Source organism: Chrysochloris asiatica, unplaced genomic scaffold, assembly GCF_000296735.1.
Source record: "Chrysochloris asiatica unplaced genomic scaffold, ChrAsi1.0 scaffold00038, whole genome shotgun sequence".
NCBI lineage: Eukaryota > Metazoa > Chordata > Mammalia > Afrosoricida > Chrysochloridae > Chrysochloris > Chrysochloris asiatica.
The window spans coordinates 1,877,665-1,903,729 of NW_006408556.1; the positions used below are offsets into that span (position 1 = coordinate 1,877,665).

Sequence of the window (26,065 nt, forward strand, 5' to 3'; positions counted from 1 at the left end):
AATGAAATGGGCAAAATCTGGAGTTAGAAAACCAGGAAGGAAGAACTCGCTCAGCATATCTCAAGCCAAAAGAACTGAAGAAAAACCAAGCCTCGACTTGCAGTACTGAAGGATTCTTTGGGCAAAATATTGACCAATGCAGAAAGCATCAAAAGAAGATGGAAGGAACGCACAAAGTCACTATATCAAAAATAAATTGTCGATGTTCAACCATTTCAAGAAGTAGCATATGATCAAAAGCCTATAGTACTGAAGGAAGAAATCCAAGGTGCACTGAAGGCATTGGTAAAGAACAAGGCACTGGGAACTGATAGAATACAAATTGAAATCTTTCAACAAACTGATGCAGCTCTGGAGACACTCGTTCATCTATGCCAAAAAAGTTTGGAAGACAACTACCTGGCCAACTGATTTGAAGAGATCCGTATTTGTGGAACGTGGAAATCATCAGACTATCATTATCATCATGCAAGTGAAATTTTTATAATGATAATTCAAAATAACTGCAATAGTACGTTGATAGGGAACTGCCAGAGGTTCAAACTGGATTTAGATGAAGATTTGGAATGAGGGATATCATTACTGATATCAGATGGATCATGGCTGTAAACAGAGAATACCAGAAAGATACTTACTTGTGCTTTTATTGACTATGCAAAGGCTTTTTGACTATGGATCATGACAAGCTATGGACAACACTGTGAAGAATGGGTTTTCTAGATCACTTAATTGTGCTCATGAGGAACCCGTACATAGCTTAAGAGGCAGTTGTTCGAAAAGAACAGGGGGACACTGAGCGATTTAAAATCAGGAAAGGTGTGCAGCAGTATGTCCCCTTTCACTGTACTTATTCAATCTGTAAGCTGAGAAAAGAACGCAAGAAGCTGGATTATGTGAAGAACAACGTGGCATCAGGATTGGAGGAAGACTCATTAACAACCTGCGATATGCAGATGACACTACTTGCTTGCTGAAAGCAAAGGGGACTTAAAATCCTTACTGATGAAGATCAAAGACCATAGCCTTCAGTATGGGTTGTATCTCAGTATGGACCAATAAATGACATCATGATAAATGGAGAAAAGATGGAAGCTGTCAAAGACTTACTTCATTTTGCTCGAATCCAGCATCAATATTCATGGAGGCAGCAGTCAAGAAATCACATATTACACTAGACAAATCTGTTGTTCAAGAACAAAGCTATCAGATTGAGGACTAAGGTGTACCCGACCCAAATCATGGTATTTTCAATCTCAATATGTATGTGGAAGTTGGACAAGGAATAAGGAAAATCTTAGAAGCATTGATGCATTTGAGTTATGGTGTTGGAGATGAGTATTAAAAGTACCATGGACTGCCAGAGATCTAACAAATCTGTATCGGAAGAAATACAGCCAGAGTGCTCCTTAGAAGCCAGGATGGTAAAACAGTCTCTCATACTTCGGACATAATATCAGGAGGTTCCAGTCCCTAGAAAAGGACATCATGCTTGTTAAAGTGGAGGATCAGTGATAACGAGGAAGATGCCCAACAAGATGGACTGTCACAGTGGCAGCAGCAATGGACTCAAGTGTAGCAACGATTGTGAGGGTGACACCGAACTGGGCAGTGTTTCGTTTTGTTGTGCTGTGATTTGGAACTGACTTGATGACTCCTAACAACAGCAACATCCAGTTATCTTTATGGAATCCAATCACCAGGCTTTTCTTCTGCAGAACCATTGGGTGGGTTTGAACTGCCAACCTTAAGTTAGTGATCACAAACCGTTTGTGCCGCCCAGACTCTGAGCAGCTGGTGAGTTTGAACCACCAACCTTGCAGTCTAGTGTGTATCCTACAGCGCTGTACCAGGACTCCCCTTCCTTCTTAGCAGGCTGCTTTTCCTTGTCTCTCTTTGACTCAAAGTTGAGTCGTCTCATTACAGTGGCGAGGAGGTTTAGCCTAAATCCCTTTACCACTCCCTTTAACCCTCAGCAAACCCAGAGGTGTCCTGGCAGCCCCTCTGCCCATGTCCTCACTGTCTCCCCGCCTGCAGGTACCAGCTGAAGCTCTTTGCCCGCATGTGCCTGGACCGGCAGTACCTGGCTATCCATGAGATCTCCCAGCAGCTGGGCGTCGACCTGATCTTCCTGTGTATGGCAGATGAAATGCTGCCCTTTGACCTCCGTGCCTCCTTCTGCCATCTGATGCTGCACGTGCACGTGGACCGAGACCCCCAGGAGCTGGTCACACCCGTCAAGTTTGCCCGCCTCTGGACTGAGATCCCCACCGCCATCACCATTAAGGAGTGAGTTGGGTGGGTGAGGGTCTGCCCCAGGCAGAGGTTGGGAAGGAAGGAACACAGGGACCCTTATGCCTTACCATCTCCACCCCCAGCTATGATTCCAACCTGAATGCTTCCCGAGATGACAAAAAGAACAAGTTTGCCAACACCATGGAATTCGTGGAGGACTATCTTAATAACGTGGTCAGCGAGGCCGTGCCTTTTGCCAATGAAGAGAAGAACAAGCTTACCTATGAGGTGGGCTGGAGGAGCTCCCAGGGGCTCTTTCCTGGACCCTTACGTAGCAGCAGTCCACCCCTGTATGCCACTTTTCCTCAGAGCCCCAGCCAGCACAGGGGGACCACATATATGGCTGGGATGTCAGAGAGGGCGCCTTTCCACTCATCAGCCCATGGCCCAGTCACAAACCCCTGGCAGGAACTGTACCTTTCACCTGCTCAGCTGCCCCCCACACTTTCCTGCATTTCTGCCCTGTTACCCCAGAACAATCTCCCTTGCAGACCTGGGCCCTGACAGGCCTCTGCCTCAGTCGGGCCATCCTTGTCTGGGACCCTGGACTCCTGTGCCCAAGCAGCCAGACCTTCCCAGAGGCCCCGCCTCTCCCAAAGATGCACCCTTCCTTGCCCTGGCCCCTGGCTCTAATCTATCTAGTCCTGGATCCCCTCCAGGAGACCCTGCCCCACCCTCACCTCTCCCTCGCCCTCTCTGCAGGTGGTCAGCCTGGCGCACAATCTCATCTACTTCGGTTTCTACAGTTTCAGCGAACTGCTACGACTCACGCGCACACTGCTGGGCATCATAGACTGTGTGCAGGGTCCCCCCGCCATGCTACAGGCTTACGAGGACTCAGGCGGTGAGGGCGACTCACGCAGTCCTACCTCCTTCAATCCCAACTGCGCTAGAGAAGTCTCCTGCCCAGAGTGATGGAGTCTTCCCAGAACAGGGTGCCTGAGAGGAGATAATGAGGGAGACACAGGTCCTGCTTTCATGGAACCCAGTGTGAGAGGAGACAGCCCCTCAGATCCTCAGATAATGAGTGGACGAGGGGACGCTCAGGCCTGCCTTAGGGATGTCCAAGGGGCAACCACTCAGGGCGCATAGAGGTTGACACTTGGGGTTTGGCCTCCCACACAGTGTCCTCTTAACCCCTCATGTTCTGTAGCAGTTCTCATGGTTTTCTATATGAGAATTCTCACTGATCTTCCCACACATCTCTTCTTTGCCCGAGCTCTCCATGCTGTTCCTGAATTTGCCTTGAAGCTCACCTTCCCCAGGAAGCCCTCTTGGGTTTGCCTTGCCTGTTCCTTAGCATGATTTTGCCCTGTGCTGGCAGCGAGAGGCAGTGCATGCTTGCTCAGCCTCCATGGCAGTTAGTCCGGGACCCCTGCTGCACTGCCTCTGTAACCCCCCCGCTTCTGCTCCATGTTTCACAGGCAAGAACGTGCGTCGCTCCATCCAGGGTGTGGGGCACATGATGTCCACCATGGTGCTAAGCCGCAAGCAGTCTGTCTTTGGTGCCCCCAGCTTGCCTGCTGGCGCCAGTGCCGCTGAGCCCTTGGATCGAAGCAAGTTTGAGGAAAATGAAGACATTGTGGTGATGGAGACGAAGCTGAAGATCCTGGAAATCCTGCAGGTGGCAGGGCCAGGACTGGGGTGGGAGCGGCTGAGGCTGGGGGGTGGGGTGAGGGACTGGTGAATCCCCACAGATCATGGCTCATTGGTTCCCAGATGATCAGCATCAGCCTTACCTGGGAACTTGTTAAAAATAGGGCTTTGAACTGGTTCTAAACCTTGGTTAGCCCCGCTGAGTCAGGAACCCAGGGGTGGGACCCACAGTCTGGGTAGTGACTGCCATGTACATTAAAGTTTAGCTCAATCCTCCCATTTTACAGATGAACAAAATAGAAGGGGTGAGGCAGGGGACTTTCCAGGGTCACACAGATTTCGAAGCGGAGCTAGAACCCATTTCCCAACAAGGTAGACACAGTCACCCCTGTTCTGGGTCTTGTTTGAGACCTCTCAGCAACACTTGGGAAAGGGTTAGTAGCTGGGGAGGCATAGGGTTCTTTACTTTTGCCTTGGGGGGTCATCAGTTGATGGGAGTGACCTCCATGGGGGCCCGAATCTGGCAGGGGCTAGTTGAGGGATCCAAAGAAGAGGCTCGGGGTTCCAGGTGTGAGTCCTGGGGTGTGGCCAGTCTGTGCCCATGGGAACGATGCCATTCAGGATGTCTGCAAACCCTGTGCCTCCCCAGCCACCTCACAGTGGCTTCTCCTGCCCTACTCAGAGTCCTTGGTTCTTCCATTCCCTGAGAACCCTGGTCTGTTTGGCAGAGCAGGTGGGAGGGTAAATGTGGGTCTTTGCATTGGGGATACTGGTTCCCTTGTATCAGCATCCACACTGGGAACGAGGGTCATTCTGAGAGGAGGTTCGAATCCCATCATTGGGGCAGAAGCTGGGGTGAGGAGGCCTTGGACCTCTCTGAGGAGAGTGGTCTCGATTTGTTATGATGCCCCCAAGCATCCTGATCATCTGTGCTGAGACCCCCACCCCGAGAGTGGTCTGAGTTCATCCAGGCTGCCTCTTCGTCCCCTCTAGAGCAGGAATGGCACCTGACCTCAGAGTATCCTCACCGTTCCTCTTCCCACCCTCTAGTTCATCCTCAACGTCCGCCTGGACTACCGAATCTCCTACCTGCTGTCTGTCTTCAAGAAGGAGTTTGTGGAGGTTTTTCCCATGCAGGACAGCGGGGCTGATGGCACGGCCCCTGCCTTCGACTCTACCAGTGAGCCTCCATCTCTCCCTCATCCCTTGGGCCCCCTTCATGCTCAGCAGAGGCTCAAAGATGGACCCAGGGATGCTCAGCAGTGGGGTGGAGCCTGGGGACAGTCTTGGGTGTTCCCAGCCCTGCTCCTTTTCTCACCCTCGCGTTTCGTTATCCTATTGAGGGACAGGGGTTGGGATGGGGATGGGAGCAGGAGAAACTGAGGCCGATAGAAGGTCAGGGATTTGTTCAAGGTTACACAACCAGTCAGGTGGAAGCAGACTGGAAGGAACCAGGGCTAACCCCCAGCCCAGAGCTCCGCTCACCCTGGCACTATCCTGCAGCTGTGTCTGTTTGGTCCCTAATCTAGTTGTTCCAGCTGAGAGACTCAGCACCTCTACTCCTGGGAAAGGGGAGGCAGAGCTGGGGTGGGACTTGGAGGGACAGGCAGTGTTGCTGCACCCCAACCGGTGCTGGGGAACAAGTGGGTTGGACATCTCCCTGTTCTTTCACTCCTGTGCCCCCCACCCTTCCTGGACTTGGGGCTACCACCCGCCCCCATCTGCTCCCTCTTGCTCCCCACAGCTGCCAACATGAACCTGGATCGCATTGGGGAGCAAGCAGAAGCCATGTTTGGAGTGGGGTGAGGCCAGGGTTAAGGTTGGGGGGTTAAGGTGTGGGGTTGAGTGGATGGCGATGCTGACTTAGACTTGAGACACCCCTATTGGGAGAGTTTGTTTTTCCCAAGTTGGGGATGGTCCCTCCTTCTGTCATCCCTCCCACTGGGCTCTGGGGCTAGGACCCCCTTTTGTGCTGTACCTTGCCTGCCCAGCCCCAGTGTCATTGTAGTCACTCCCCTGCCTCCACCCAAGGCTGTTGTGCCTCTGTGTCGGGCAGCAGGACTTGGATCAGGTAGCTGGAAGAACTGGCTGTAGACTCACAGCAGAAGGAGGCCTGGGCATATGCAATCTCCTCTACAGAGGGTGGCTGCCAGAATTTTCAACAACTGGGGTCTCTGGGGCTGGAGCAGGGAGGTAGGGCTTGGAACTATTTCTGTACTGCACCCTTGGTATCTGGCAGAACCTATGGACACTCCCCTCAGAATCACATTTTAAATTAATTCACAAGCTAAGGTATATAACGTTACAAAGAAAACCAATGACACTGAAATATATTTATCAAAATGTTGAAAAAAAAAAGCAAATTGTAAGTGACAGTTGTACACGGGCCTTTTTATTAACACATTAAATAGTGAGCTGCAGTAGCAGTTCTAATTAGTAGCGTGACTAGAAGTCATGATGGGTGTAAATGCAATTTCGCGATTTTGGTAGCAACTCTAAGGTGTTATGCAAACATCTGTGATTTCTATTGCTGACAAAGCCCCAGGTTCCACTAACACCGCTGCACTGCAGTTTCTTGCCTTTCTCCTCAAGGTGGCTGGTAGATCGTGAGAAAAATAAAGATGTTGCTTATCCCCATCTCTGTACCTGGACCTGACTTCTATCCTTGAATTCCCTTGGGGTCATGTTGTATGAGCCCCTGCTTCACTTGCTTAATCAAGGGGAGCTCCGAGGGATCCCAGGGAACATGGGACTCAGGGCAGTGGCTTTTTACACGCTGAGAAAGCGTCAAAAAGTTTTTTGGGTTTTTTTCTCCCATATCGCAATATTCTATTTCATTTCTGGTGAAAATATACCTGCTCCCATTCATCAGTTTCTAGACATACTGATCAATGTCACTGGCTACATCACATAATGTCAACAGTCTCGTTCTTTCTGTTCTAGTTGTTTCATTCCCGTTGACTCAAACTCCTTGTCCCCAACCTTCTCACTTATGTTTTCAAATAGCAGCTGTCTGTTTCATCTTATACAGATGATTTTTAAAAGATGCAGCACTGGAGGGAAAAATGTCAGTGTTTTGAATTACACTGGGTGATGCATCTGCAAGATGGGTGGTAGGGACAGTGGCTCTTGTCCCCGGATGGCAGGGAGCATGTCATTTATGCCCCTGACCCCACCCCTGGTGCCTACCCATAGGAAGACGAGCAGCATGCTGGAGGTGGACGACGAGGGTGGCCGCATGTTCCTGCGTGTGCTCATTCACCTCACCATGCACGACTATGCGCCACTGGTCTCGGGAGCTCTGCAGCTGCTCTTCAAGCACTTCAGTCAGCGCCAGGAGGCCATGCACACCTTCAAACAGGTGCCTCTGCTCTGCTCTCCCCTGCCCTGCCCTGCGTCTCTGCTTGGACCACTGTTAGGTTTACGCTGGACACTGGGAGTCAGCTTGTGGGGAGCTTGAGATGCATCCCAGGGTGATACTAGTAGTTTGTGATCGACTGCTAACTTACAGGTTGGTGGAAGTAACCCCTCTAGCAGTATTACAGAAGAAAAGATCTAGTGATCTGCTTCCGTTAAGGTGATAGATAGCCACCCTAAGGAGCGGGACTTTTACTCTAACATGTGGGGTTGCTAGGAGTCAGAAAGAACTCAATGTGTGTGTGTGTTTTAATCTTAATTTTTATTCAGCTCCTTAAGAAATCTCTGGGTGGTGCAAGTGTTAACATGCCATAAAGGCTTGAGGTTCAAGTCCACCCATAGGTGAATTTGGAAGACCTGGTCCTTCTGAAAATAAATCAGCCATGGAAACCGTATGGAGCATGATTCTGCTCTGACACACATGGGATCACCATGAGTCAGAGTTGTTGCCATGGCAACTAGTTGTTGTTTATTTTAAATGCTCCTTAAAAGTGGAGCCCTGGTGTGACGCTGTAGGATGAGCGCTGGACTGGTAACCGAAATGTCGGCAGTTCAAACACACCAGCCGCACCTCAGAACCCCTATACAGTGTCACTATGAGTCGGAATCAATTTGATGGCACTTAACAACAACAAAAACACCAAGTCTTGGCCACCTTTGTCTCCTACCATCCTGGCTCAGTTCCTGATACAGCCTACAGCCGTTTCCTACAGTGTGGACAGCACTTTACAATTTGCTAACTGTGTTAAATGAACCTCTGAAATGCTGTGAATCACATCTGGCACATAGTCAGCCCTCGCTAACAGTGACTGGTTACTGATATTGGGTTGCCATGTGGTCGGGACAGCACCCTGTGTGATATCTAAGTTAATCGGGTCTGGACTGGCATTTAGTGAGTGCTACTGTGTACCAGGAACTGGGTGCTGTACTTGTGTTACCTCATGGAGTTCTTCCAGCTGTCCTGTCTACGTGGTTATGACTCTCGTTCCCATTTTATAGGTGGGGGAACTGAGGTACGTCTATTCCTTACCCACTGACCCACAGCCAACCAAGTGGGATCCAGACCTAGGCCAAGGTTTTCAGGCCTCAGATTCCTCTTTTAGCCAGCATTCAGTGATGTCAGTGTGCTTTGCCCCATTTGTGATCCAAGTGAACTGTTGACACTTTTGTTGTTGTTAAGTGCCATTGAGTCGATTCCGACCCACAGCGACCCTGTATAGGGTTTCCAAGGAGCAGCCGGTGAGCTTGAACCACCCACGTTGCAGTTCAAACGACTTTGCAGTCTGACACATTATGACCCTCAAAAAGGAAGTGGGCTATGGCAGGGTTGTAAACGCCGAGTCGGATTGGGCTTGGTGGAGAGGTGGAGGTGGTGGAGAGACACTGGGATCAAGACCTGGAAGAGGGAAGGTGTCTGGAGTTCTCTAAGTGGCAGTGGACTAGGTCTCACTGGCCACTTGTGTCCTTGACCTTCAGGTGCAGCTGCTAATCTCGGCCCAGGATGTGGAGAACTACAAGGTAATCAAGTCAGAGCTGGACCGGCTGCGGACCATGGTGGAGAAGTCGGAGCTGTGGGTGGACAAGAAGGGCAGCGGCAAGGGGGAAGAGGTGGAGGCAGGCGCCGCCAAAGACAAGAAGGAGGTGAGTGGAGTTTCCGGGGGTTGAGTCGGGGCCTGGGCCCCTGTGAGGGCTGGGCCTGGCTGACCTCGGGCCCTCTCTATGCCCCTAGCGGACCACAGATGAGGAAGGCTTTCTGAACCCACCTGGGGAGAAGAGCAGTGAGAACTACCAGATCATCAAGGGGGTGAGTGGTGAGAGCTCTCGGGGGTGGGATCAGCAGCCCACTCACCCCGAGGCTCCAGCTGGCCTGCCTCTTCGGCCTCCCTCTCTGCTGGCCACTGGCCCTCAAAGTAGACATCGTCCAGCTTTTTCTGCACTCTAGAAATGATGCTGAAGTCCAGATGGAATTACTTTTAAACTGCAGGAATTTGTTGAAATTCCATTTCACAGTCATATTGCTCTATTTGTTTCCATGGGTGGATGTAGGTTCTTAGTGCTTCCCCGGCTGTTGGAGATGATATAATTCAGCGGCCATGGCCTCTTTTTCCTCTTCCTGTCCTTGACAAGAGCCGGGAGGGACTTGGCTTTTGGGGCAGGAGAGGCAGGAGACTCTGATCAGTTCTGCGGGGTGAGGTTGGGGAGGTGGGTGGGTATATAGGCAGAGGGGACTCCTGAGGAGGAGGGAAGAGGCTCTGGGTTCACCCCTCTTCTCTCTAGATCCTGGAGCGGCTGAACAAGATGTGTGGTGTCGGGGAGCAGATGAGAAAGAAGCAACAGCGGCTTCTCAAGAACATGGACGCCCACAAGGTCATGCTGGACCTGCTGCAAATTCCCTATGACAAGGTATGGCCGGGGTTCATCCCTATCTTGACCCCATAACTTCTGACCTCTGACCTCCATGGCAGTCCTGAACTCTGACCTGACCCAAAATGTGCACTAGCCTCTAATAGCAACCTAATCCAGCCTCACCTTGACCTTTTACACTGCCCAGACCCCAGACCCAAGACAGATCTTAACCTCTGAACCCAGCCTTAACATAATCTTGAATGTTGACTCTTTACCCCTTATCCTGATCACTTTGACCTTGATTTGACCCTAGCCTCATCAAGATTGTTCATCCTAACCCAAACTTCTTTCTCCCACATTCCAGCCTAACCCTGAAAATCTCAGCCACATCTCAAACTTTGACCCTCAGTCCCTTATCCCTTTGATCCATATTGACCCTTAGCTGACCCCAGTCTCTTTTTGACCCATGATATCAACTTTGACTTCATTTTGCCCTGACCCTCCTCTGATTTCTTATCATCCTAAACTCTTATCCTGACCTGTCCCAGGCTCACCCTTGACCCTGACTCAAATCTTAGCCTTATCTCAACCTTTGACACTCAATCCCTCATCTTGAGTCACCTCGACTCAAGTCACCAAACCTCATCCTGATTCATGACCCTGACCTACTCCATTGTTCATCGAACCCTGACTTCTTATCTAGAGGCTTAACCTTCACATTAAACATGGCCTCTTTGTGGTCCTAGTCCCAAGCCCTGAACTAGCCATACCTTCTAAGTTCAGACCCAAGTCCTGGCCTTGCCTTCTTCCCTGTGGTCTGGCCCAGCACTCTGTTTCTTCCTCTTTGTGCCCAGGGCGATGCCAAGATGGTGGAGATCCTGCGCTACACACACCAGTTCCTGCAGAAGTTCTGTGCAGGGAATCCCGGCAACCAGGCCCTGCTACACAAGCACCTACACCTCTTCCTCACACCGGGGGTGAGAGCACAGAGGTTGGGCACCTGAGTGGAGCCAGGTGGGTCTAGACACCTTTTCTGACGCCCCATCCGCCCTCCCACAGCTCCTGGAGGCAGAGACCATGCAGCACATTTTCTTGAACAACTATCAGCTTTGCTCAGAGATCAGCGAGCCTGTGTTGCAGCACTTTGTGCATCTGCTGGCCACACACGGGCGCCACGTACAGTACCTGGACTTCCTGCACACTGTCATCAAGGCTGAGGGCAAGTACGTCAAGAAGTGCCAGGACATGGTCATGACTGAGGTGAGGGTGCAGCCAAGGTGGAGCTGGGGTGTGTGGGAAACTCAAACTGAAGGCCCCAGACGGAGAACTAAGGGGGTAGGTCTAGTCGAGTTTAGGCTGCGGGCCCAACATAAGTCCAGCAGGGAGGGACCTAGTAGAACTTAGGCAGGGTGCCTAGTAGAACTCAAACAGGCCTGAAAGGACTCAAGCAGTCATTCCCTGATCATTTATTTAAGAATCATGAAACCTCTACTACGTGCCAATGAATATGTATGCCTGGGGGAAGTCAGCTGAGTGTAAGCAACTGGCCCACACGTAAGGGCTCAGGAACCACGTCCTTTGTGTTCATCTTTTGAGCCTCAGTGTTCAGAATGCAGTAAAGTGTTCAATAAACAGGATGAAGGGCTGAGTCTAAACCTGGGGCAGACATGTCTTCGTCCTTGAGCATCTTACAGTGCAAACACTAGAGTGAGGTCAGGGGCACAATAAAAGAGGCCCCATGTGCTGGAAGCGCTGTGCACTGTTAATTATTGCTTGCTATTATTATATTACTGTGAGTAACATCCGCTACCGCGAGCATGAAGGATACTGTGTGTTCTCTGAGGGTTTAAATTACTGCTGTAGGAGCACAGGGAGGAAGGGGGTGAGCTGGGCTGGTGGGATTGGAAAGGGCTTCCTGGAGGAGGCCACCTCTGAGACAATCCTAAGTGAGACTTCTTTGCAGAAGGGAGAAGTGGGGGCTTTCTGGTTTGAGGGACCAGTGTTCCTGAGGGTCTAAGACATCATCCTAGAATCTTGAGGGCCAAAATTCTAGGCTTGGGAGGATTTTTTGAATGTTGAGCGAGGGCGAGGGTCAGAGTTCCCACTCTTTTCTGTTAAATGTAAAGAGGGGTGGGGGCCCAGGGCCTGGCAGACTGAGGGTGGTCTGACGTGTCTCCCCTGCCCACAGCTGACCAATGCAGGTGACGACGTGGTTGTATTCTACAATGACAAAGCCTCGCTGGCCCACCTGCTGGACATGATGAAGGCTGCTCGTGATGGTGTGGAGGACCACAGCCCCCTCATGTACCACATCTCCCTAGTGGACCTGCTGGCCGCCTGTGCTGAAGGCAAGAATGTGTACACAGAAATCAAGTGTACCTCCCTGCTGCCCCTGGAGGACGTGGTGTCTGTGGTGACCCACGAGGATTGCATCACTGAGGTGGGGCCCGTGTGTGTCCACGCACAGACCCACTGGGAGAGGCGGCTGGAGGGCGGGGGAAGGCTGCAGAGAGAGGATGGGGTCAGAAGAACCAGGCCAGAGCAGCCAGTCTGTCCTGCCTCATTGGGACAGGAAGAGGGAGACCAGGGGAGGACTCGGTGACGGACAGCCTGAGTCACCCTGGCCTCGCATCTGGCCTCCCAGGTGAAAATGGCCTACGTCAATTTCGTAAACCACTGCTATGTGGACACGGAGGTGGAGATGAAGGAGATCTACACCAGCAATCACATCTGGACACTCTTTGAGAACTTCACGTTGGACATGGCTCGGGTCAGTTCCCGTGGGACATGGGCCTGGAGGTGGGGGTCTGGGCAGCTTCCCAGGAGTGTGAGGGTAGAGGGGCCCCTTGTTTTAGCTTACCCAGGCATATCTCCCTCCTATGCCAGGTCTGCAGCAAGCGTGAGAAGCGCCTGGCTGACCCCACCCTGGAGAAGTATGTGCTGACTGTCGTGCTGGACACCATCAATGCCTTCTTCAGCTCCCCCTTCTCCGAGAACAGTACCTCCCTACAGGTGAGCTCCACTCGCCCCGGCAGTGGCTGACAGGGCCAATGTCTGTGTAGGGAAGGGAGAAATCAGAATATGGATTCGTATTTACGTGTGACAACAGATGAATATACGTACAGATGCATTAGTTATCTGTGCTAAGTAACAAATGTCTCCAAAGTTTTGTAGCTTAAAACAATAAAGGTTTATTATCTTACAGTTTCTGTGGGTGAAGACAGTTTCTGTCTTCTTGTTAAGTGCTATCAAGTAGTTTCCGACTCAGAAAACCCTGTATAGGTTTATGGCTGGTGAGTTTGAACTGCCAAACTTGTGGTTCAAACCGACCTTGTGGTCCAGTGCTTATCCTACAGCACCACACCAGGATTCCTGCAAAAACTATACTATTCAACAACAACAAAAAATACTTAAACTCACTGTCATCGTGTCAATTCTGACTCATAGTGACCCTATATAGGGAGGCTGAAAGCGTCTTCTTTCTCCCTCTGAGTGGCTGGTGGGTTTGAACTGCTGACTTTGTGGTTAGCAATCTAGTGCTTATCCGACAGTGCTATCAGAACTCCTACTATCTAGCAGGAAATTCCTAAATTAAGTGGGTATGCTTCAACCTGGGGTGGCATGGGTCAAGTGTCAGCACTTAATTGCCAGAGACAAGGTGGGCGTGGTGACTGCAATGGACAGTGGAGCCAAAGCAGAGCAGTCTGACAGAGCAAAGTAGATCAGAACTCTTTGGCACTGGCTAAGGAGCTCTGGTAGCATAGTGGTTATGAATTGTGCTGCGAACCTTAAGGTCAGCAGTTCGAAACTACCAGTGGCTCCACAGGAGAAAGATGAGACTTTCTGCTCCCGTAAAGATTTACAGCCTCAGAAACCCTGTACAGGATCTCTATGAGCCAGAACTGACTCCACGGCACATCACCACCACCACCAATGGACCACAGGAGCCCCTGGTGGTGTCAGTGGGTAACGTGCTTAGCTGCTAACTGAGAGGTTGTCGGTTGGAGTCCACCCAGAGGTGCTTTGTGCCTTGTTAGAAAGACTAATGAAAACTCAGCCGTGGAAGCCTGTGACACACGAGTCATCTTGAGTCAGAATCTACTCAGTGACAACTGGTGTAGCTGCTCCTGGCATTCCTAGAACTGAAATAGGTAGAAGACCTCTAAAGACATACTTGGTCTGTGGACTCAGAAATCACCAGGTCTAGTGTGGTGCTGTAGGATAAGCTCTGGACTGTTAAACATAAGGTCGGCAGTTCAAACCCACCAGCTGCTACTGAAAACCCTATACAGGGTTGCTATGAATCGGAGCCAGTTTGAAGGCACTTAACAACAACAACAACAACAGTGAACACAATCTGACTTAAATCACAGTCCCTCACTTAATTCTGATTCCAGACTTGAGCCAGTACACCTACCCAGAATGCCTTAATAAAAGGGAGGCTGAGTCCCCCTAAGGAAGGAACCGCTGAACTATTTAAATCGTAAAGAAACATTGAAGGATACATGGGACCATTCAAAGGGGGCTACTATGAGCCAAGAAGCTGGCGGTGGCTTGGGGAGAGTGCTTCTAAAAATAGTAGAACGTTGGGTCCTACATGAATTATACATGTAGAAACTGGTGAATCAAAGAAAGTTTTGTTATGTGTATTTTCATCACCACACACACAAATAATACATTTTTAAAAAGGAAGAAAAGAAGCACGTTGGGCCCTATGCTCTTGACAAGGGTGGGTTTATTTATTTGTTTTAAATGTTTATTGTGGTGACTAAGAGAGTCCTGGTGTGGTGCTATAGGTTAGGCTTTGGACTACTAACTACAAGGCTGACAGTTCAAACCCACCAGTTACTACCTGGAAATGCAAGATCACTGTGCATTGGAACCAACTCAGTGACACTTAACAACAACACATATAACAAAAATGTTTGCCGATACAACTATTTGTACATTAACATTTTAGTGACCTTAATTACACTCGCCATGTTTTGTAACCATCAATGGGTGGGCTGATTTTGAGTTTGGACCCAGAACCTCTTTGGGACCACAGGACTCTGGTAATTTGTATCTGCTTTCCGCGCCTGGAGCAGTTGCACTTTGTCCTACATGGTTGCTATGAGTTGGAATCCCCTTGATGGAAGGAAGTGACTTTGGTTTGGGTTCCCCACCTCTCATCTGCCCAGAGAAGGGTATGGGAAGTGAGGACAAGGATGGGGTGAAACTTCCTTGAAGTGTATACCTTTTAGTAAAGCCTTTGAATTTTCGAACCCTGTAAATACATCACCTCATGCCAAGATTAGACATTTTGTTTAGAGGAAGAGAAGGTCAGCCACTGGGCTGTGTGACCTTGGGGGGGCGTCACTCACAGGGCTGCCAGGGATGGTTGGGCAGGTTGTACACTTTTGAATACTGGGGAAGGAGGCACCCTGCCCTCTACCCTCTGGCCAGCCTGGGCTGCCTTGCGTGGGGGTGGCAGGACTCAGCAGTGGTTGTGCACTCTCTTGCAGACGCATCAGACGATCGTGGTACAGCTACTGCAGTCCACCACCCGGCTGCTGGAGTGTCCATGGCTGCAGCAGCAGCACAAGGGTTCCGTGGAGGCCTGCATCCGGACCCTCGCCATGGTGGGTGAGTGTGCTGGGGGCGTGGCCAGCTCCTAACCCGTTCTCCCTCCTGTCCCTTCACACCTGGACACCAGTGCTCAAAGCCCAGCCCTTATCACCTGCTTCTGGGGCGTCTCCAAAAGTCCTTCTTTGTATCTAATTGGCATCTCAGTGATGGAGAGGAGCTGTTTCCTCTTGTGAGTCAGTTCCCCTGAGGGGCATGATGAGTGGGTATTCCCAACCAATTTTTTTGATTTATCAGGCAGGAGGGAGGCTTGTTGATTATTTGGGGAAGGGGAATGTGAGAGGGAGGAGGTTAGGGACCAGAGTGGAGCTGGGATGGAACCAAGAGGCAGGAACCAGTTACCTGACCAGTTTCCTTTGAGTATGTGTGTCTGTAGAACTGTGCTCTATATGGTTTTCAATGGCTGCTTTTTCCAGAAGTACTAGTCTGTCTTCCAAGGCTCCTCTGGGTGGACGAGAACCACAGTCTTTTGGTTTGCAGCTGAGCAAATTAACTGTACTACCCGGGGACTCCAAGAGGCAGACGCTCTTTTTACGCAAAAAGGGGAAGACGACCCAACAGTCTCTTAGTGGGGCTCTGAGTGTAGCTCCCCTTGCCCCAAGTCTGGCAGCCCTGAACCCGGCCCTCTAGCACCCTATCCCTGTTCCCACCCAGCCAAGGGTCGGGCCATTTTGTTGCCCATGGACCTGGACGCCCACATCAGCTCACTGCTCAGCAGTGGGGCCAGCTGTGCTGCGGCTGCCCAGCGGAACGCTTCCAACTACAAGGCGACCACACGGGCTTTCCCCCGAGTCACCCCCACTGCCAACCAGTGGGACTACAAGAACATCATTGAGAAGCTGCAGGTGAGTCTGCCCCCCTTCAGTCCTTTGCCTGCTTTGCCATCCTGGGAGCCACATGATTGACTGGGAGGTGCTCCTGCTTCAGAAGGCAGGTTCTTTGCCCATCATATACTGACCACACCTTGACGGGGAGGGGCTGGTCTTTCATCCCCTCCTCGGGCTGCTGAGGGCAAGCCCTGGTGCAGGGGACTGAGAGATATCATTCTAGGGGGAGCTGGAGCAACCCAGGGACCCTGCTAGTGGGGCCAGGGCTCCTGAAGAGGAAGAATTGAGTCTATCCCTTACTTCTAATAGCACATTCTTGTCCACTGTCTTGTCATCTGTGGAGGAAGTGTATGGGAGTCACTATCCCTCAAGTCAGGACTGAGGCCCAGAGAAGGCAAGGGATTTGCCCAAGGTCACACAGAGCTGGAGGAGGGGCTGGGAGAAAAGCCAGGGTTTATGACTCCCAGCCAGGGCTATAAGCAGAAAGATGCCATGCTTTGTTCAGGAGGCCTTGTGGATCTGGGGCCCCTCAGACTGCTGGTCAGACCCTCTGTCCCCCAGGCCTTAGCCCTGCCCCCACCCTGGCCAGACTCAGGACTCAGGGGCTGTTTGGTGCTCAGGTAGGGGAAGCATGGGAGCCAAGCCCGGGTGCCTCTCAGGCCTGGGTGGCCTGGCCCTTGTTCATGGTGGCATTGCTCTGTCTCCATAGGACATCATCACGGCCCTGGAGGAACGGCTGAAGCCCCTCGTGCAGGCTGAGCTGTCCGTGCTGGTGGACGTGCTGCACTGGCCCGAGCTGCTCTTCCTGGAGGGCAGTGAGGCCTACCAGCGCTGTGAGAGCGGCGGCTTCCTGTCCAAGTGTGTGCGGCCAGCCGGGCAGGGGTGGGGGCGGGGCAGGCCGGGAGGGGGCTGCAGGGGGCAGCCCTGAGTGTGCCCCTCCCTATGGTCCAGGCTGATCCAGCACACCAAGGACCTCATGGAATCCGAGGAGAAACTGTGTATCAAGGTGCTTCGGACCCTGCAGCAAATGCTGCTTAAGAAGACCAAATATGGTGACCGGGTGAGGGCCTGAGCAGGAGGGCCCAGGGCTGATGGACCCATCATTAGGTGCTGAAGAGTGCCTATGTGGCTGACCAAATGTGTGTCCACCATGGGCCTCACTCCCATCCTTCCCCAGGGCAACCAGCTGCGCAAGATGCTGCTACAGAACTATCTCCAGAACCGGAAGTCCAGCTCGAAGGGGGAATTGCCAGACCCCATGGGTGCCGGTCAGTAACCCCCTCCTCCCCTGTGCCCTTTACCCTAGCCCTCCCTTCTGCTCTCTCTCCCACCAGGCCATACTCAAGTGAGTGGTCTTCCCATTCCAGGTCCGGACCAAGACTGGTCAGCAATTGCGGCCACCCAGTGCCGGTTAGACAAGGAGGGGGCCACCAAGCTGGTGTGCGACCTGATCACCAGCACCAAGAATGAGAAGATCTTCCAGGAGAGCATCGGCCTGGCCATCCGTCTGCTGGATGGTGGCAACACCGAGATCCAGGTGGGAGTGCTGGATGCTCATTCCCACTCAGGAGGTGGGACAAGTGTGCGTACCAAGCTGCCGAGGCCACAGGGACTTGGTGGCAGGGCTGGGGTGTTGGCAGCCAGCCCAAGTCTGGCCATCCATTGGTGGAGTCCTCTCCCCATCTCCACTTCCTGCCCCATCTCCGCCCGCCTCTGTTCAGGCCTCCTTCCCACCTCTTCCACATCCTCTGCAGTCTCTAGTGCTCAATACAGGCCCCCATCTTCAAGAAGCCCTTTCTCACTGCTTTATCTTCATTTGGCCCATTAATCCACACTGAGTGTCTTCTGTGGGTCTGGCACTGAGGGTTCAGCACTGAACAGGAGAGACAGTCTCATTGGGGGTGTGAACCAACCAATGAACAGAATTCATATGTGGGAGTCCTGGTGTCACTGTAGGATAAGCCTGGACTGGTAACTGCAAGGTTGGCATTCAAACTCAACTAGCCTCACCTCAGGAGCACGATGAAGCCCTCTGATCCCTAGGAAATGGGGACTGTGAGTCAGAATTGAGCACAGAGCAGTGGGTTTGAGGTTTGGTATATACAAAGCAAGGGACTGGAGAGGGTTGGGGCAGAGTGATTTTAAACATAGTGAGCAGGAAGTGTCTGAGCAGGGAACATTTGAGTTAAAACCTGAAAGGAGGAGGTGGGGCTGGGGAAACACCTGAAAGGAAAGCAGCCAGGGTGAAGGTCATGAAGGGAGGTAGCTGGAGTGGACCACTGAGGGTAGGCTGGGGGATGTGGGGTTGAGAGGAACAGTCATCACAGAGCCATGTGGGCTCTGTGAGACAGGAAGCACTGCAGGGTCGTGAGCAGAGGAGGGATGTGACCTAGACGTGAGGGGATTCCTCTGACTGCTGTGTGGGAGACGGGTGAATGCAGATGCAGGGGTTGGTCAGGAAGTTGGAAGGCACCGTGTTGCACACAGCTGTAGACCTCCCAGGCCCTTGTCTCCTCCCTCCCCAGCCTTAGTCCCAGTGCACAGCCGTGTCTCTCCTCCTAGGCCTGTCGAATTTGGGTGTTTCTGGGGGCCAATCTGCCCCCATCCTTGTCCCTGGAGCATAGGGCAGAGCTTAGGACCCTGGTCCTGTGCTGAGGCTGTCCCTGAACCACCATCCGTTCCCAGAAATCCTTCTACAACTTGATGATGAGTGACAAGAAGTCCGAGCGCTTCTTCAAGGTGCTGCATGACCGCATGAAGCGAGCCCAGCAGGAGACCAAGTCCACAGTGACCGTCAACATGAGTGACCTCGGCAACCAGCCTCGTGAGGACCGTGAGCCAGACCCCCCCACCAAAGGTCAGGGTGCACACGAGCAGGAGTCAGAGGGTGCAGACCGAGGGGCATAGAGCAAGATGAGGAAGGAGGTTCAAGGTGGGAACGTAGGGCGAGGGTCTGGCCTTACTGGTCCTTGCTTTTCAGGCCGTGTGGCCTCCTTCTCCATGCCTAGCTCCTCATCCAGCTATTTGCTAGGCCCCAGCCTGCACCGGGGGCATGAGGTGGGCGAGCGCGTGCAGAGCAATGAGATGGGCACGTCTGTGCTCATCATGCAGCCCATCCTACGCTTCCTGCAGCTGCTGTGTGAGAACCACAACCGTGACCTGCAGGTGAGCCCCGCACGGGCCCAGCCCCCAGTCAACATGCAGCCCCGCGCATGGCTCCCCGGCACCCCCCTCATTGCTGGAGCCGCCCTGTGCCCAGCTCTCCTGTCCTCCACAGAACTTCCTACGCTGTCAGAACAACAAGACCAACTACAACCTGGTGTGTGAGACTCTGCAGTTCCTGGACATCATGTGTGGCAGCACCACAGGTGGCCTGGGCCTGCTGGGGCTCTATATCAACGAGGACAATGTGGGCCTCGTCATCCAGACTCTGGAGACCCTTACTGAGTACTGCCAGGGTCCCTGCCATGAGAACCAGGTGAGCTGTCATGGCAGGGGCAGCTGGATGTTGGCGGTTGGTGGGGGATGGGGATGGGGCCTAGGGTCTCTGGAGCTACCACAAGTCTGAGGGCCCCCTCTGCCCCTGCCAGACTTGCATCGTGACGCACGAGTCCAATGGCATTGACATCATTACTGCCCTGATTCTCAATGACATCAGCCCCCTGTGCAAGTACCGCGTGGATTTAGTGCTGCAGCTCAAGGTGGGGCCCGGGGTGTATGTGCTGTTAGCAGGTTGTGGGGGAGTGGTGTGTGTGCAGTGATGCATGGGATGGTGTGTGCAGGTTGCTTATGTGTAATGCACCTGTGTGTGTGTCCACAAGAGTGAACGAGTGAGCAAACCAGCTGGATGTAGGCTTACTTTGAAAGAGAGTTCCTTTGTATTTGTATGTGTCTGCTGTCTGGGGAGCTAAGTGTGCCTGCCGCAGTGTGGGAGTGAAGACAGGCCTGTGGTGGGGAGACAGATACGGGACTGGGTATACAAATACACTTCTCAGCAACCTGGGGGGCATGGGACAGCTTGGGGACCAGATGTTGCTGTTACTGGATAGTGGGATGTGTGGTGAGACTCTCAGACTGTGGCCAACCCCCACGCCTAGGACAATGCCTCCAAGCTGCTCTTGGCTCTAATGGAGAGCCGGCATGACAGTGAAAATGCTGAGCGCATCCTCATCAGTCTGCGGCCCCAGGAGCTGGTGAGACTGGACTGGGGGGCAGCAGGTGGAACAGAATGGGAATGAGGGCCCAGGGAGAGGCCATTCGAGCAGGCGCTGTCTTATCAGGTGGACGTCATCAAGAAGGCCTACCTGCAGGAGGAGGAACGAGAGAACTCGGACGTGAGCCCACGGGAAGTGGGTCACAACATCTACATCCTGGCGCTACAGGTACCAACTCCACTCTGAGGCTCTGCCCCAGTGACCATGCTCCAGTGACCATGCCCATCCTGTGACTGCCTGCCTTCCCCTCAGCTCTCCAGGCACAACAAACAGCTGCAGCACCTGCTGAAGCCTGTGAAGCGCATCCAAGAGGAGGAGGCCGAGGGCATTTCTTCCATGGTGGGTACCCACAAGCTGGCGTTGGGGCTTTGATCTTAGGGGCCAGGCTGGTGGCAGATTGGGAGGGCTAGTATCTGGGGAAGAAGCTCTGGTGGCACAGTGGGTTAAGTGTTCGGCTGCTGACAGGTTGGCAGTTTGAAATCCCCAGCTGGTCCTGAGGGGAAAGATGAGGCAGTCTGTTTCCATAGAGTTACCACCTCAGAAAACCTTACAGAGCAGTTCCACTCTGCCCAATAGAGTTCTGAGTCTGGAAGACTCCACAGCGGTGGGGTATTTTTTGTGTGGAATATCTGGGGGGTGGGGATTGGAAGTTAAGGCTGGGCCTGTAACTTGAGGGCAGGCATGAAAGCACAGATGAGAATTGAGGGACCAGCTGGAATCCGGGCCAGGGCTCTAAGTCTAGAACTCCAGAAGGAGCTGTGGTTCAGGGTCAGGGCCTGTAATCTGGAGCTAGGATCTGAGGGGGAGGAGCTTTAGTCTGGGGGCAGGGCTCAGGGTGGGTGGGAAGAGGACTAGGGCCAGCGAACAACCTGGATTTGGGGTGGGAGCCTGGCTGGAGCCGGTCTGGGATGAGTCTGGAAGCCTCGAGTAAAGTCAGCTGCATCTGGGCAGGACTGAGGCAGGTACTAGCTATGCTGTGGAACCTTCTAGACTTGGCTTTCCTGCTTCTCACCAGACCCAAGAGGTTGGGGTCCTAGTTGGCTTGGGCTTGGCCTAAGCTGGCTGGGAAGATAGTGGGGGTAATTTAGAGCTGGGTTTGTGTGGACCTCAATCTTGGCAAGGAGGGACCTGTGTGGAGGTCAGACACTAGGCTGCACTCTCCCACCCTTAGCTCAGCCTCAACAACAAGCAGCTGTCTCAGATGCTCAAGTCGTCTGCACCGGCACAGGAAGACGAGGAGGACCCTTTGGCCTACTATGAGAACCACACATCTCAGATTGAGGTGGGGCCTGGGGCAGCAGGGGTGGGAGCACGTGAGGGACTGTGTGCCCAGGTGTGACGCCCTGGTGTGTGCCCAGATTGTGCGGCAGGACCGCAGCATGGAGCAGATTGTGTTCCCGGTGCCCGGCATCTGCCAGTTCCTGACGGAGGAGACCAAGCACCGGCTCTTCACTACCACCGAGCAGGATGAGCAGGGCAGCAAAGTGAGCGACTTCTTCGACCAGTCCTCCTTCCTGCACAACGAGATGGAGTGGCAGCGGAAGCTCCGCAGTGAGCACAGAGGGCGGGCGGGCGGGCAGGAGGGCCGGGCAGCAGTTAGTCATGATGCCCCCACTGGTGGGTACCTAGGAAAGGGTTCTTTCAAACACATTTACCTCTGGAAATGGGGTCCAGGTGGAGTGGGCAGAGGGTGTTAATAGCTCTTGGCTGCCCTCTCCTCAGGCATGCCACTGATCTACTGGTTCTCCCGCCGCATGACCCTGTGGGGGAGCATCTCCTTCAACTTGGCCGTCTTTATCAATATCATCATTGCCTTCTTCTATCCGTATGTGGAGGGTGCGTCCACAGGTGAGGCTGCAGGCTGGTTGGGCTCGGAGGGGACCAGGTATGGAGTGGGAAGGAGGGGGCACCTCCTGCACTGCCCTCTGGGCTCGGCATTCACTGGGTCCTCAACCTCTGGGTCAGATAAGGCTGGGCTCAGCCTAGTTAAAAAACTCATGTATGCTTATAAGCACAGAGTAACACACACTCATCCATGTACACACATAAACATGCTCACACATAGACACAAACACACATGCAAAAAGTAACACAGGTTCACACACTCACATTAACACCATCATACATACATAAACATAAACTAACACATATCTAAATAGACACTCAGTTATATGCTCACTCACATTTACACACACACACACACACACACACAAATACGGGAGCCAGAAACATGAGGTATATGTAAACAAATGTTCCCATACTAGCAGCTGACGACGGCCTCCCATCTAGGCCTGGAAAGGGAGGTGTGAGGAGGAGGCTAAACTCAGGTGACCAGGAATGCAATAGGGAAGGCTTCCAGGAAGGCATGGTCTGCGTTGGGGCTGCGCTTGCGCAGGCCTGCTCAGTCCCTGCTGCGGCCCCTAGGCGTGCTGGGCTCCCCACTCATCTCACTGCTCTTCTGGATCCTCATCTGCTTCTCCATCGCGGCACTCTTCACCAAGCGCTACAGCATCCGCCCTCTCATCGTGGCGCTCATCCTGCGCTCCATCTATTACCTGGGCATTGGGCCCACGCTCAATATCCTGGGTGCCCTTAATGTGAGTGCTGGTGGGGAGCCCCACCCCCAGGTAGCCCCATGTTCATATGTAGTCAGACCTTCCCAGCAACTGTTGTTGTGCCCCGTCTCCCCTCCTCCCTATGAGGAGATCCCAAGTTCATAAACCAGCTAGCAGTCAGGACTATTCCATGCCTCCTCCTTTTCTCAGCAACTGGGGGCAGGTGGCACTCCGGGGCACCAGCTTCTGGAATGCTGTGTATACTTGGGCTGCTTGTATACTGCCAGTCACTGTTCCTGTTGTAGACATCAAATATTTGCACATTATGATGATTTTCATTATCAATGGAAACAACGGGATTTTCCCCAAATGCACTATAAAGCCAAGGGTGGTTTCTGTCCCCATTCTTCTTTACCTGCACCTCAGTTTTTTCCTGGATCTGGGGGACCCTAAGGGCCTTTCCTATATTCTGAGTCCCAGGGGCCCAGATGTATTTCTGAGAGCATTTTCATTAATGCTAGCCCAGCCAGACTGCCCACTGGGTGATGGTCAGGGAGACTCAGGGTGGGCAGTGGGCACTGATCCTCTACCCTACACTCACCCTGCAGCTGACCAACAAGATCGTGTTTGTGGTGAGCTTCGTGGGCAACCGTGGCACCTTCATTCGTGGCTATAAGGCTATGATCCTGGACATGGAATTCCTATACCATGTGGGCTACATCCTCACTAGCGTCCTGGGCCTCTTTGCCCATGAGCTCTTCTATAGCATCCTGGTGAGGCCACTGAGTAGGGTACGGCTGGGCAGGGGTGTGTGGGTAGCTGGGGTTCATGTGAGTTGCCAGTAGTTCCCCTGAACCTGCCTCTCTGTCCAGTCCTCTTGCTGTTGGACTGCAAGGAGTGTTTTTGGAGTTCTCCTCCACTGACCCAGTCTGGTGCTCTGAAATTATGGGCAAGTTTTTAAACTGCTGTGCCTTGGTTCCCCATCTCTAAAATGGGGACGTCCATAGCACCTACTTTCTAGAACAATTGTGAGGATTGAATGTTCCCTGGTATGTAGTAAGTATTCTGGAAGAGCAGATGATCCCCCTCCATTGTGGCTGGTATATGTGTGCATATTCCACTCATCACACATTCCCCTTCTGGTGACCCAGGAATTCCAGACATTTGGTTACTCCTTTGAAAGCCCACTGGAGGAACCTGTGGTGAACCATTGGAGCTGGGCAACCCCAAAGGAGATTCCTTAGTGAGGTGGGCGGGCCCAGCCCCTCAAGGTCCCATCCCTGCCCCTGCAGCTCTTTGACCTCATTTACCGCGAGGAGACACTGTTCAACGTCATCAAGAGTGTGACCCGCAATGGCCGCTCCATCCTGCTGACTGCCCTGCTGGCCCTCATCTTGGTCTACCTCTTCTCCATCGTGGGCTTCCTCTTCCTCAAGGATGACTTCATTCTTGAGGTCGACCGGCTACCCAGCAACCACTCCAAAGGTCTGGGAGGCCTCACTCACTCTGGGCAGGTGTGAGGGCCATGAGGTCTGGCTGGTACCGTGACCAGGACCTGACAGCGCTTGTCCCACCAGGCTTGGCACCTTGCCACAGGCTGTCCTCTTGGGTTGTGGGAGACCTGGCTCACACCTACCCGTATTCTGGGACATGTTAAAGGACCGGGGGAGCAGGCCCTGCCGTTTATGATAGGCCCAGTATTTGCAGGGGTTGTGTGGGATCAGAGGCCACTCTCTGCCCTCAGTGTACAGCCTATAGGAGCTGGGACTTGAAGACCCTTCATTTACAGCCACATAGAGTGGGAAGTGGGCAGGCCCAGGGATCCTGATGTTGGGACTAGGTCCTGAGAGGTGATCTGGCTGGGCATTTTAGACCACCCTGTGACTCAAGCGTGTCCCCTCCAGCTAACCCTCTGGGGATGCCACAGGGCGCTGCCACATTTGTGGGCACATGCAGCAGGGAGCAGGTAGACTGTGTCTCGGATGTGTCAGTACCTGAGATCCTGGAAGGTGAGGATGGTGTGCCTGTGGCCATCTGGGTGGGGGCGGGGTAGGCACAGGTCTGCCTGGCAGGGGTTCAAGCACCTTCTCTGCTCACAGAGGACGAGGAGCTGGACAGCACAGAGCGGGCCTGTGACACACTGCTGATGTGCATCGTCACTGTCATGAACCATGGGCTACGCAACGGGGGCGGTGTGGGCGACATTCTCCGCAAGCCCTCTAAAGATGTGAGTGCCACCAGCCTATGCCCAGTCCACATGACCATTCCTTGTTAGCACCCTGTAGATTTTCACTGCTAAAAGCTCTGTTTCCCTCCTCCCCTGTCTCACACCCAGCTGATTCACAGTGGCCTTGCTGCTGATACAGATGCCCTGCTAGGGAAGCCAAGACACAGGGCAGAGCCGTGTTGGGCATGCTGGCTTTTCTGAGTGGCAAGCGATAGTCCAGCCTACAGAAAGGGGGCCACAAGGGACTGAGTAGACTTTATAAGCAGAACTCACATTTGGGGCTGCCAGAATGTCATCCCCAACATAGGAAGAAGAAGTCTGCCCTCCAGCCAGACTTAGTTTCTAGAATGTGTGAGGTCAGGTGTCTTGTGGGAAGGGCAAAGGAAGTCAAACCTAAGTTAGGGACAGAGACAGGCCTTGCTCCCCATTGATTTCTATAGGGCTGTCCAAGTCTGCCCTTTCCTCATCCAAATTTGGGGTGTCTGGTTGCCGTTCTTGCTCCTGGAGCCAGGCAAAGTGCACTCTCATTTCCATGACTTCTGAGCCCAAGAGCCTTATTTCCTTCCCTGGGCCGGCTTCCCTGTCTCGGCCCTGCAGGAGTCTCTCTTCCCGGCCCGTGTGGTCTACGACCTCCTGTTCTTCTTCATCGTCATCATCATCGTGCTGAATCTCATCTTTGGGGTGATCATTGACACCTTCGCTGACCTGCGCAGCGAGAAGCAGAAGAAGGAGGAGATTCTTAAGACAACGTGCTTCATCTGCGGTGAGGCCACGGTGGGCCTCGGGTGACCTGTGGGTGGGTGTCACCTGAGGCAGCCTCAGTGTGGCTCTTGGGAACCTTCCTGGAATTGGGGAGAACAAGACTTGCTTGAGCTTGGAGTCATAGAAGGGCATGGGGAGGGGTCTCAGAAACCATTCCTCTAGCCCCTCTGCCTGCAGAGTGGGACCCTGAAGCCGAATGGGTGG

The 26,065-nt window shown here is 52.9% G+C and overlaps 1 protein-coding gene across 1 annotated transcript in view; it reads left to right on the plus strand.

The window, feature by feature from the left end:
• The window catches only part of ITPR3 (inositol 1,4,5-trisphosphate receptor, type 3), a 91,090-nt gene that overhangs the window by 62,357 nt on the left and 2,668 nt on the right, over positions 1 to 26,065 (plus strand). The window contains exons 19-55 of the mRNA XM_006860367.1: positions 2,035 to 2,286; positions 2,376 to 2,520; positions 2,995 to 3,136; positions 3,717 to 3,916; positions 4,939 to 5,068; positions 5,633 to 5,690; positions 7,084 to 7,249; positions 8,782 to 8,946; positions 9,035 to 9,109; positions 9,583 to 9,708; positions 10,506 to 10,628; positions 10,711 to 10,911; positions 11,840 to 12,091; positions 12,296 to 12,421; positions 12,538 to 12,663; positions 15,156 to 15,276; positions 15,931 to 16,121; positions 16,813 to 16,961; positions 17,055 to 17,163; positions 17,281 to 17,371; positions 17,471 to 17,640; positions 18,789 to 18,960; positions 19,084 to 19,268; positions 19,381 to 19,581; positions 19,694 to 19,804; positions 20,201 to 20,296; positions 20,384 to 20,485; positions 20,570 to 20,656; positions 21,489 to 21,599; positions 21,676 to 21,868; positions 22,040 to 22,165; positions 22,742 to 22,914; positions 23,481 to 23,645; positions 24,165 to 24,357; positions 24,777 to 24,881; positions 24,972 to 25,099; positions 25,697 to 25,862. Coding sequence (XP_006860429.1) covers positions 2,035 to 2,286; positions 2,376 to 2,520; positions 2,995 to 3,136; positions 3,717 to 3,916; positions 4,939 to 5,068; positions 5,633 to 5,690; positions 7,084 to 7,249; positions 8,782 to 8,946; positions 9,035 to 9,109; positions 9,583 to 9,708; positions 10,506 to 10,628; positions 10,711 to 10,911; positions 11,840 to 12,091; positions 12,296 to 12,421; positions 12,538 to 12,663; positions 15,156 to 15,276; positions 15,931 to 16,121; positions 16,813 to 16,961; positions 17,055 to 17,163; positions 17,281 to 17,371; positions 17,471 to 17,640; positions 18,789 to 18,960; positions 19,084 to 19,268; positions 19,381 to 19,581; positions 19,694 to 19,804; positions 20,201 to 20,296; positions 20,384 to 20,485; positions 20,570 to 20,656; positions 21,489 to 21,599; positions 21,676 to 21,868; positions 22,040 to 22,165; positions 22,742 to 22,914; positions 23,481 to 23,645; positions 24,165 to 24,357; positions 24,777 to 24,881; positions 24,972 to 25,099; positions 25,697 to 25,862 — 5,432 coding nt within the window. The remainder of the gene's footprint in view (positions 1 to 2,034; positions 2,287 to 2,375; positions 2,521 to 2,994; positions 3,137 to 3,716; positions 3,917 to 4,938; positions 5,069 to 5,632; positions 5,691 to 7,083; positions 7,250 to 8,781; positions 8,947 to 9,034; positions 9,110 to 9,582; positions 9,709 to 10,505; positions 10,629 to 10,710; positions 10,912 to 11,839; positions 12,092 to 12,295; positions 12,422 to 12,537; positions 12,664 to 15,155; positions 15,277 to 15,930; positions 16,122 to 16,812; positions 16,962 to 17,054; positions 17,164 to 17,280; positions 17,372 to 17,470; positions 17,641 to 18,788; positions 18,961 to 19,083; positions 19,269 to 19,380; positions 19,582 to 19,693; positions 19,805 to 20,200; positions 20,297 to 20,383; positions 20,486 to 20,569; positions 20,657 to 21,488; positions 21,600 to 21,675; positions 21,869 to 22,039; positions 22,166 to 22,741; positions 22,915 to 23,480; positions 23,646 to 24,164; positions 24,358 to 24,776; positions 24,882 to 24,971; positions 25,100 to 25,696; positions 25,863 to 26,065) is intronic.